Source organism: Telmatherina bonti (genome assembly GCF_933228915.1).
Source record: "Telmatherina bonti genome assembly, chromosome: 5".
NCBI lineage: Eukaryota > Metazoa > Chordata > Actinopteri > Atheriniformes > Telmatherinidae > Telmatherina > Telmatherina bonti.
In genome coordinates, this window is record NC_136623.1 from 11,482,425 (window position 1) to 11,494,806 (window position 12,382).

The 12,382-nt window shown below is 38.9% G+C and overlaps 1 protein-coding gene across 5 annotated transcripts in view; it reads left to right on the forward strand.

Annotated features, from left to right (window-relative positions):
• The window catches only part of cspg5a (chondroitin sulfate proteoglycan 5a), a 70,018-nt gene that overhangs the window by 15,275 nt on the left and 42,361 nt on the right, over nucleotides 1-12,382 (forward strand). For all 5 annotated transcript variants that reach the window (XM_079240124.1, XM_079240126.1, XM_079240125.1 and 2 more), the window contains exon 2: nucleotides 9,317-10,295. In XM_079240124.1, the coding sequence (XP_079096250.1) occupies nucleotides 9,317-10,295 (979 nt within the window). The remainder of the gene's footprint in view (nucleotides 1-9,316; nucleotides 10,296-12,382) is intronic.

The window sequence follows — 12,382 nt, forward strand, 5'->3', positions numbered from 1 at the left end:
CATCTATTTTCATCATGAGAATAGATGCCACAGCCTTTAAAATCAAATCAGACCAAATCAAACTTTATTTATAAATCATGCAACCAGCTTTAAATGCTTTAAATAATAAAATACATTTCTGCATATTAAAATAAAGCCTTCATACACCAAAGTATTTATTTAAATACACATAACCCATAAAAATCTCCTTCACACATGCATTCAGAGAAGGAGCAATTACACCCACCTTCTATCCTAAACGAACATGAATTAGTTATTGCGTCTTAACTGAATGTAGATAGAAAATGGTTAATAGAAATAAACATCTGGCTTGATAGGGCTGTGATGAAACTGTATCTTGGAGATCCATTCAAGCCAGGAGCAAGCCCACCTGGCTGCCATAGAGGACACACCCACAGGGGCAGTCAAGACCCAGCCAGGCTTGGGTCCACACAGCCATAGAGCTGCAGTGCAGGACCCGCAGCCATCCCTTAGAATCGTTGACCCTGGAAACACCAAGATGAAGCAAATGGCTATAATAGTCATGCAGGAACTGAAGGAATTTACATTTTCTGTGAAGACTGTTATCTGGGTTAGCTGTTAATGATGTCATCTCATAACTTTCTGATGAGTTAAAAGCTCTAATGACAAAAGTTTCCCCTTTTAAAGAAATTTCCTGGATCCACATGGGGATCCAAATCACTCCCAAAATAGATTAATTTGTTCCTTGTTCAATTTCTGACATTTCTTGAAATTTGAATCAAAATCTCTCCATAACTTTTTGAGTAATTTTGGCATTTGGCAGACTGGCAAACCAACGCTGCCAAAAACATAATCTTTGCCTCAGCAGAGATGATAATGCCCACAGTTATTGGCAAAAAAAAAGAAAAAAAGAAATTACTTTGAATGTTTCTAGACTTATTTGTCCTAGCAAAGCTTTTCTTTTATTTATTTAAAATGTGGCTTTTTCAGTTCAATCCAATCCACCTTATTTATAAAGCACATTTTAAAAACAGAATGTCACCAAAGTGCCGCACAAAGTTGAATATCGCAAAATAAAAATAACACGAAATAGTAATGTCGTTAAAATAATAAAAACAGGTAAAACAATTAAAAATATATGCCCAAAAAAATCATTAAAAGGAACAATAAAGCAAATAAGACACATAGGACCAAAGACCAGAGGTTTTTGGGTTCCAAAACTGCATCCAAGAATGATGAAAAAGTAAAATATTACTTTAGGAAAGTGTCAAAGAAATGACATCTTTGATGCTTTACAGCCTGTTTAGTAGATTTCTACACTAATGATCAGAGGTTTTGTCACACGTGCCTGGAAATAGTCTCAAAGTTAACAACTTTGGAAGATCTGTTCTGCTTTTCTGCTGTGTTTGGAGAAATTGGTAAATTGTAAATCCATCTGCTGATTTAAGCTGAAATTCATAGAGACTGACTGTGTCCCAGGTGGAAAGAATTTTTGACCTATATTTGTTTTTCATTGTTTTTCTTAAAGCCCACAAGGCCTGAAAAACGGCATTGACTTTGGCAGAGTGTGGTTACCCAAAGAAAACTCAGATCACACATTTAGGCCACATCTGGCCTCAAACATTTGCCTTACCCAAAGTCAGGACCTGTACCAAGACCACACAACACTTGCTTGTGGCTTGACTTAGTCATAACCGCTAAAAGTGATGCAAATAGGACTTGAATGCTGTTGATAAAATGATTCCAGTCGACTCGAGAATTTTTCTTTTTTTCTATCACAATCAACATCACTTCCTGGTTTGAAAGACCTGAATTTGACCCAGTCTTGGTGAAAGCCATGAGCGTAACTTGAATATTTTAATAGAAAACAGAATTCTGTAGCATGGGATTGTCATGTTATCGGCTCTTTTTTCATGGCCAAAAACAGTCATTATCATGATAGGAAAAAAAGTCTTAGTTTCTTTTTTTTTCTCTATTTTTTTTAGTCTTCTTTTCTCTTTAATTAACCACAGAAAACTCAAAAATGTTTATAAATGAATATAATTGATGCTGTGTGTCGTGCTCTGAGCCCATGCATCACTCATTTTGCACAGATGTCTCAGTTTGATGTTAGTGATGCTGAAAACCCATCAGAGCTTGCAGGTGGATGTTGGGGTGGTGGAGGGACAGAAGAGTAAACACAATCATGTTTGAAAAGCAGCTGCAATGATGACATAAGAAGCTAGCAATTAATCATGCGTGCAAGGCAGATAGATCATCCATACTGAATGGATAGGTTTGATTTGTGCCATGTAGAATACTATGCAGATTGCATCTAAGCAGTTGGAGATGCCTGTCTGAACTGGCTCACTGGTATCTCTCCATTAACAAGACAACTGGACACTGTTGTTATACAAAAACACTGGATCCAAATTCCTGCATGTTTTCTGTGAAAATAACATAAAAACATCTGAATAAAATATTGCAATATTTTAATTTTAAAGAAGCAGAAAGCATATTTGTGTGCAAATTCCCACCATGCATCTGCTTTTATTGGTATTGAGGTGCTGTCTATGACTGACAAACCAGCAGAAGACTGAACAGATCAGTCAGCAGAACAGAGATAAGAAGGTGACTCTGACAGATTGACATGATAAAAGGAAAAGTCCTCCAGTCTTTCAGGGATCAAGAAGTCTCCTCATGCTTTCTTTCTTTCTTAATCCAGTTTCTTATCTCTCATATTACATGTTGCCATCTCTCCCACATCTTCTTTTTTTTTTTTTTTATCATTTTCATTATTACCTTTTCCTGTTGCTGATCACCACCCCGCCTCTCCTCCCTCTGTCATTTTCTCTGGGTTTGTGGAAGTTATTACTGTTTGCTTTCCAGCTTTTACTTGTTTCAGGCTTTTCGCATCAGGAGGAAGAGGAAGGAGAGTGGGTTGTTTTATTGAAGAGTGAGTGTTTTGCCATCCGGTGTGTGTGTGTGTGTGTGTGTGTGTGTGTGTGTGTGTGTGTGTGTGTGTGTGTGTGTGTGTGTGTGTGTGTGTGTGTGTGTGTGTGTGTGTGTGTGTGTGTGTGAGTGAATGTAAAAGGTAACTTATTTATTTTGGAGTGTATCATAGATAAGTATTGAGCATTTAATCCAAATTTTGGGAGAAATAAACATTTATCAAACACTGAGTACAATTATTTTGTGTATTCAGGACATATTTGTGTGTGTGTGTGTGTGTGTGTGTGTGTGTGTGTGTGTGTTTGTTTGTAAGAAAGAGGGGCAAAGAAACACAGTTATTTTTGCACATCATTGTCTGGCTGGGTTAAACAGCACTGGACTGTGGGTCTGCAGGAAGGATTAGCTTCAAACATGCATCTTGGTGTTGCTGCATCAGAAAACAAAATCCTCACTTTCACCTGTCAAACACTTTAAGTTACATTCTGTCACCTGGCCATGACAGAGAGAAACACACATCCCCGCATACAAATACTTTCATTTACTAGCCTATGATGACTTTCACACACTACACAACTTTATAATCCAGGTTTTTGTTTTTTTTTGTGAGTGTGTGTACAGCAGTGGTGATATATGCTAATCTCACACAGTTAAGAATGGATTCATGCGCCTTTCCACATGAAAACGTTGTCTATCTCACACAACCACTTGTCATTCTTGATACCTTAAAAACACCCTCTGGGGGAAAAAAAATATTTGTATAGAAGCATGCTTTAAAAATGTTAAGTTCCAACAAACTATGTCCTATTTACATATAGCTGCACATTGCTGTGTTCTTTTTTTTTTTTTGTCCCACTAACCCAACCCACCCTGCGTTGGACGACTGCTTTCATCTGATTTTAGTATTTCACTGGAAAGTAAATGTATAATAATAGTATAATCTTTTTAAAGTCATAGTCTTTGTTTCATGATGCTCCAGAATATCTTCAGATGCTAGAAGAGGTCATTAGGTCATGCTTGCACCTAACCTGTACAGCTGTGGAAACAGATGAAGCTCACAGTGAAGTATTGTCTTGCTGAAGTATGCAGCATCTTCCCTGAAACAGAAGGCCTGGATAGATGTGAAATCTTTGCATGATTATCAGGATTACAACATGTTTGGTTTATATTTAACATGTTCTTTGTAGTTTCTGTTTTTCAAGGGATTACTATAAAAGTTTTTATGGGGGAAAAAGTAGTTTCAGTTCTCTGAAGATGCATGTCATCAAGTGGAAGGACTTTTACAAGAGACGTTTTGTGAAGAAGAGGAAATTGCTAAAAGAAAACGTAGGAAGAAGCACACTCAAAATGACCCACAATGCAACCTAAAAAGTAGTGAGCATCGATGGTCAGTTAATGGGACCATATAGACCACAATGCATTGCGGGCAGGAGCTCAAATTAGCGCAAGTGGCGATCGTCAAAGCAGGTAAAAAGAAACAATGATTTTGTATCCATTATTAAACAGATATGCAAAAAAGAAAGAATAAAATACATTATAAGGAAATAATATACTTTTATACAAGTTTGGATTGGATTTGGAATAATACGTCATGGTTGCTGTGGCAACAACCGGTAGTCACTTGATCTGTGACGAAGAGAGAAAATGGACAACTTTGTGTTTGAATCACCAGAAACACCAGTGCACCATATGGTCTGCTATATATTGTAGCCCATTGTAAATGAGGGGAGAGCGACTAGTGTGGATGTTCAGACACAACCGGTAAGATAAATTTCCTGTTTTTTTTACTTTACAGTTTGTCCTGAAATTAGACGTCACATCATGGTCATACAACCTTGGTTGCTTGGTGGAGCTTGTAAATAATCAACTGTGTAAATGGAGACTGACTGAGGGTTGAGGAGTTATTTAAAGATTAAATTCCCGGAGGTTTGTGATCTGAGCTTAACAGCCGCCTGAGAAGATCCTCAGAGATATCCCCACATATGCCATTAGGAGCAGGCTATCAAGTAAAGCTTCTTACAGGACCAAGAGTGCATTTACTATCCACTGCAGGGAATCATGTTGGAAAACTTAACCCCATCCTCTGACTTAACTGTTTGCACATAAATAATTTGATATATTCTGTCAAAGTATGAGGAATCATGCAGCCTGAATAAATTATTTTCCATTTTTAATGAGCAGAGATGATTTCTCTGCAGATAAATTTGGGACTCTTTTATATCCTTGTTGTAATTGCCAGTAGCTACTTTTATTAATTTGAAACTTTACAACCGTCCGTGTGGCAGTCTGTCTTTTACTGTCATCATTATCCTTCATTAGTGTCTCAAATCCGCATTATATTCTGACTCATCAAAGACATAAGCTTAGTTACGACCCCCTTTAAGGTCTCTTTGAAAAGGGCACAGGGGAGTCAGATAAATAGAAATAAAACAGTCCAGTGTTAGGAAAATGTTTTCAGCTGAGAAAAATGGATGAAGATAACCTTCTCATCTTACTAGTGGACCTTCTACATGTTGGTAATTGGTTAATATAAACTCCCATCTTCTTTTTGAAAGACTTGTTTAACTTCACCACCACCCCTCTAACCTGATAGCGAACTGTTTAATCTTACTCATGATGCCCAGGGTAATAAATAAATTGCTATTTATTTTGTGAGAGCGGTTTTGGAAGAGTAGTCATAGATGTGTCAGCTTTTGTACAGCAGTAGCCTAGACTTGAAGGACTACAGTGGTCCCTGGAAATAATGGTTAGAAAAGGCTCAAATAACATGACAGCATGGCCCCCAGACACCTCGAACACCAATCTGATGGAATCTGATTCCATTTGTGAAGAGGAAGTTAATGCCTAAAAGCCCCCCTTCCCAAACCACATGGCCCAAAGGATGCATTGCTAAAGACCCTGTTTCTGACCCTGTCGCCAACTTTTAGATGTTCTTTGTCCATGCCCTGGATGGTCGGAGCCATTTGTCTGAAGAAAGCTGTATAGAAAGCTGTTGAACCTTTAGTGACTAAAGAAAATCTTCAAACTTTTTTTTAGCTAATCTCATAGCAGCCATTTTTCTTCCCACTGCACAGAGGGAGACGTGGAAAAGCTTGTCACAGTATAAAGAGCTGGAATGAAACTTCTGCATGTAATGAGTTATCTGTGAGAATATGTTGCAGTGAACACTTGTAAGTTTTCAGCAAACAAGTTAGCATCAGTCATCTGCAAACAACGTGAACCACAGGACAGGCATCGCATGTGATTATCAAAGTTCGGTTGAGTCTGGAAATTTAGTTTTAGTCCAATATGCTGACCAGCAGAGTGAGGTGGACAACAGGTGTTACGCAGTAACACACAGCCTACTTGTAGCATGAAAAGTGTCTGATTGACTTTTTGAGGAAAAAGTAAACATTACCTGAGTTTTCAATCAAAAGAACGATGATGTTTTAAGTTCAGGTTTTGATGACTGGAATCAATCTAGAGGTGTTCTGCTTCAAGCTTCTATTCTATTCTATTCTATTCTATTCTATTCTATTTGTTTTTTAATTTTGTTTTCCCCCTTCCTACCCAATAATATCACAGATGTTAAAGTACAAAGAATTAATTCCATAATGTTTGTTGCAAAGAACTCTGTTAAGTTCTCCAACTTTCCAACAAATATAGCCATACTGTGGAAGTGCTGCTTGAAGAGCTGAGTCTTCAGCTTGTTCTTAAAAGTAGACAGGGACTCTGCAGAGCGGACAGAGTTTGGGAGATCATTCCACCACCGTGGCACAACAGAAGAAAAGAATCGTCTTATAGGATGAGAGCTAAATGAGAGATGTAATATTTATTGAAACAGATTAGATGTGTTTTGGTATTTTTGGGCATATTTCTGTATTGTAGGTTTCTTTATTAACTTGACAGATGATTACTAGTCTCCTCAGGGACATCGTTATATATTTAGGTTACAGCTTTCTAACAGCTGTCGAGACATTGTTGTGTCTGAGTGCTCCTGAGACCACCACCTCCCCCACCTACGTTGTACCCCCAAATCCCTCCCCTCTCCAGCCCTATAAATCCCTAATCCCAGCTACTTGTCATTTAAGTACATTAGTGAATTATTCTTTTAATCCAAAAGGGGGGCCGACCTGAAGCAGCTTTTTCCATGACTCACCTCGGATGAAGTAATCGATCAGAGGATGAGTATACAACCAGTAGCATCTTGTTTTAATTTGTTTCACCCACCAGACTCCTTGACCTCGCCTAGCTCATCCTGTAATGCTAAAGAGTTTAGCACGTGAAGTAGCTCTGTGGTGTTGGAGTACTGCTGTAGAGTAGTGAGGCTGGAAATGAGTAAATTCAGCCACGTGTTTGTATTTATCACCACACCGCAGGTTTTTTTCTGTCATTCTTCGCTAATATTTGTTGTTTTCATCCTTTCACAGTTGTACCTCTCATTTAGTTTTGGACATACTTGCTAAGATGCTACTAGATAAACCTTCACCAAGCATGAATAAATAAATAAAGATGCAGGTTGAGTTTATAGCGCTCTGCTCAACAAGCTTGTTATCGACCCCCTGATCACTGAATATTTCATTTCAATTACTCAGATGTCCTGGTGGTTTAAGGATTGGTTTATTTTTTACTGCTGGCTGCTCAGACTTTTCATGCAGTTTGAAGGGGTATACATGTTTTATTCTCTCTGAACAAATGTTTTGTACAGGTGTTAAGAAAAAATGTGAGCTGAGACATGACAGGACCTGTGCATGCAGATGAAAAACAAAAAGAAAGTAAATGGGAAACAGTTAAATTGCAGTTTTTCTGCTGATTTGTCCCAATTGTTTCAATAACAAGCAACAGATGCTACTTCTTTATTTCTGCTCCTGCTTTGATTGACCTTCAGAAAATAAAATACCATGCAAAAATTCAACATAATAAGCAAATAATGGACACTATGCATGTAAATTCAGTTTCATTTTCACTTTCTGTGGATTTATAGTAATTATTTTCAATGAATACTTACAATAAAATTATTTCTAACAAGCCTTTTTGTTTTCTGGGAAGCTTCATATATTCATATTAACCTGAAAGAACTGTCGTCTTTACTTCTAGTAGCTTTTATTATCACCCAAATAAGACAACAGCAAAGAAAAGTAATTTCCTCAGTTTCTTTCAAAGATATAATTGCGTCAATTAGTTTTTAAAGGTCACAGTATTAAACTCTTTGGTTAAGGTCACACTGCATGGAAGTGCAGTTAATCTCATGTCATGGTCACATTAGTCAGTACATGTTTAATGACAAAGACATGCTGGTTTTCTGATATTTTCTTTAGATTTTTTGGGAAACGTGCTACACGTGAGTGTAGGATTCTGTTAAGGGAAAAAAAAAAAAGCAGAACCAGCTTCTATCAACTGTAGATATTCTGGTTTTAGTTGATGAAAGAATAAAAAACTACAAAATCACTGATATACACTTCATTTCAGTCCATACCAAAAATGTGGTTTCTTTTCACTTTTTACTGTTTTAGTCATTTTTTCACCAGTTTCTCAATCCCTGCTGATGATGCAGTTGTTGCAGTTCAAAGCATCTGTTTTTCAGCTGTCAACATCTGCTATAAATGCTCTGCACTCGAGCAGTGTGGGGCCTGCGAGGCTTTCCAAAGGTGATCAGTACAAACTGTCCTCTTCCTCGAGTGAAACCATTTTTAGCTCTTTTCCAACACTACTGTGTTTTTCTACTTCAGTTTCCTTTAAAGAGGTTGAAATGTTTGTTGGTTTTCATATTGTGAGTCAGGCAGCAGGGATATTTTAATGGAAGTGCTGAGGATGCTCATCTAAACAGTTTTATTTACTCAACCCAAATTATTAATCCCACAGGCTATGTAAGGCAACGATTTCTTATTATCATAAGTTGCTTTGGATACAGCAGGACTGCGAGTGAGCCGTCTTGAACACATTGATCACTCTCCAGAATGGATCAGTCTGTTTGTTTGTCTGCAAGATATTAATGTCATTTTCAGAGCTTCCATAGGTGAATTTCTGGACAATATGCTCATATTTCAACAAAGCAACTGTGCCTAATCTTGTGGATCAGAGGGAAGTAGCCCGTGATTGGAAAATTAACATGTGCACCCTGTGATGGACTGGCTACTTGCCCAGTGTGTCCCCTGCCTCTTGCCCAGTCATTGCTGGGTAAGAGACCTTAATTAGACTAAACGGTTAAGAAAATGAATCAATAAATGAACATGCGCACCCAAGTTTTGTGTTACCGTTGATGCTGGCATGAGCCAGTGTCGATTAGAACGTGGCTTTTGCGAACTGCTTTCATGTGAGCCTGAATGCTGAACAAAAGAAAGTACACTTGGTGATTCAACCAACAATGAACTGTAGCTTTTGATTTATTTTAAAACCATAAAACAAACTTTATACTGAAATACAACTTCTGTTATTTATTTATTTGCAGGAAATGTTACTGGGACCAATGTGACTGAGCCGGAAAGCACTGTCAATATCACCTCTCCACTTATCAAGGAGGAAGATCCAGTCAAGGTAAATGAGGTCATCGCCACGGTAACTACAATGAGCAGTTCTGCTGCTTCTGACCAGAAAACTACCGTGACCCCGAGGGCAGGCCGTATCCCACGCACCAGTGAGGAGGATGATCAAAGCAGTGGCATGTTTGGTGAAACAGTGGCTCCCACAGTGGAGGAAGTGAGTGTGGCAGCTCCGCCACAGCTCAGCCCCGATTCAGCTGAGACAGAGCATCTGTTGCCTAGCAACCCGCGTAACCAGGAAGGCATGGAGGGAGAAGAAGTGGACGAGGAGGAGGACCGTCTGCCACACACCGACCCACCTTGGATCCATGCCAAGGACACAGCTGTGTTTGACTTGGACCACCTCTTCACCACCACTGCCGCCCCCCCCTCAGTCCCCACTAATCCGTCCAATGTTGACGTCCTCCATGTGGACTTCTTTGACCCTTCATCTCGTGGGCGTGATCTCGATTTGGCCCCTCCCTCTCCTTCATCTTTGGCTCATGAGCTGCAAGGCGGTGATGCCACTTCTTGGGCAATGCCGGAAAACTACGACTACCTTACACCCTATGAAGACGGCGTGTCTCCCACAGCTGATGAATACACCTACAGCACCACAACCGATGCTTACGAGAGCGATGAAGACCTACGGGATGCTGCTGGGTCTGTTCGCTCCAAGCCCCAGATCCCAGGTTCAGGCTCCTTCATTCCTGGAGCATCTTATCCAGGTGTGAGAGCTCCAGCACCAAACGCCCCCGCAGGGGCACCTCCAGGCCTGTCACCCGAAGGATGCCGCGTAGGATACCAGCTGATTAATGGAAGCTGTCGCTCAGCCTGCGACATGCAGCCCAATTATTGTCTTAATGGAGGACAGTGTTACCAGCTGGATGGCGAGGAGATTTTCTGCAGGTAAGACATGGAATAAATCAGCTCAGTGTCAGCAATAACATAATTACAGAGCATACTGTAGTCTGCATACGCAACATAAGTCGCCTCCGCACAACAGTTGATTTTACAGATGGACTGGAAAGTTATTTAAGAACAATGACAGCCTACTTCCTGAGACATGATACTTTATAACACAAACAAAACAAAATTTTTTTTTTGTAAATTTGTAAATTTAATTTGAAATTGTTGAGTAATCCTGCAAACAAACTGATTGCACCACATATTACAGCTTATGAAGGATGTAAACCTAAAATATGTGGTTCAGCAGCCTGGTTTCACATTGTGGACTTTAGCCTTGTTTCCACCAACCTTTGTGTCCTTCGTTAAAACTCAAGGAGGCATCACACCGCCATGACATCAGGCTATGACGTAGCTGACACTGCCAACCGGATAAGAGTGCAGTTGCAGTGGAAATGCAGTAGAGAACAGTCTTTACTTTAACAAACCCCACCAAACCATCCCTTACCAACTCAGACCTGTTGGTGTAAAAGGTTACTTTCTGTCTCTTTCGGGGGGGGGTCTCTGACTAAAGCCACTTCCAGATACTCTCCAAAGTCCAGGAATGTTCTGGTGATACTCTGGAGCATTTGCATGTGGCAATACAAATCTCCACAGCCTTCACCCATGACTCTCTCCAGAGATGAAATGTTTTCCAACTAGTCCTCAAGTAAAATCAGCGGGTAACAGCGTGTGGAAATATCAGCAAAGTTTTTGGAGCATTTACTGCCTGTGGGTGCAAGTGAGCGAGTGTGTGTGTGTGTGTGTGCTGGTAGGAGTTACTGCCTCATTTTCCATTCTGCTTACATGCTAAAAGTGTTGCCTTCCACTTTTAGTATGTTGTATGTAGTATGTTATGTAAAAAAAAATTACAGCATGATTTATGAATTATGTGCTTTCTCCTGTCTTTCTACATCAAAACTCGTATTGCACTAAATAAAAGATTAAGATAAATCCGAATTTAGAGATACAATGTATTTGTTTTATTCTCAAAACATTTACACAGTAAGTCTGAATTTTTAGCTTTGAGTGACAAAGTTAGACATTTAGATATACTGAGTCAGAATGTTTTAAATGATAAAACACTGAAGTAAAAAAATACAGTTTTTGAGATTGTAAGTCAGAATAAATAAGTCTGTATGGATTTTATATAATTCTCTAAAATGACAAAACAAATAAGTTTCTCATGACAAAGATGTCAGACCAGAGTGTAAGTTTATTTATATATTTATTTATTTTATTTCATCATCAAATGGATGGTCTTCTTGTTGTTCCATGAAACTTGTTCTACTTTCTGATTTGAACCAAGAGAATGAAATTTAATCCAAAACAAATGTTTATAAGCATGTTTTGTTAGTAAAAGCTTCCCAAATTTCCATATTTTTTAGTTTAAATTTAGCCTGTTTTTTTGGAGTCACATTATTTATAAGTAAACTCATAAACAATCCTTGTATAGGTTTTGAACAGTGGAACAAACTCAGATAGTCATATACACATTATGAGCTATAAATCAATGCTATTTTCATATCTGGCATATCCACTAAGAGTTCCATGCCATTACTGCAGCGTGACCTCCCTTCCAGGCATCCAACTCAAACTGAACTAATGCCTCATCTCAGGACTCGGTCCAATAAGGTCGTTGCGGTGATGAATCTAGGTGGAGGTCAAAAGTAAAAGGGATTAAGAGAATCATTTATGAAAATATGGTGTAAGCCACAGAGTAGATGCAGCTTTCGTACGAGGCCCCAGCCATCTAAAAGTTGACAGAGTGTGTCTGTGCTGGTTCAGGATTAGAGATGCTGCAGATGGGGGAAGGGTTACAACTGTGGAGGTGATGATGTCCAAAACACAGATACTGAATGGAATATTAAAGAAATAGCATGATACTGTCATGTAGCAACAAATGATTAAAGTTATCTGTCTCTGATAAATTTCATTGTTTGGAATATTTATTTTTAATTTTGAAGAGTCAGTCAAGCTCCAGCTGAGCCCAGAGTCAGGGTCAACGCTGAGCTTTCCAGGATAAAAGATAAAGATAAAATACCCTGAGT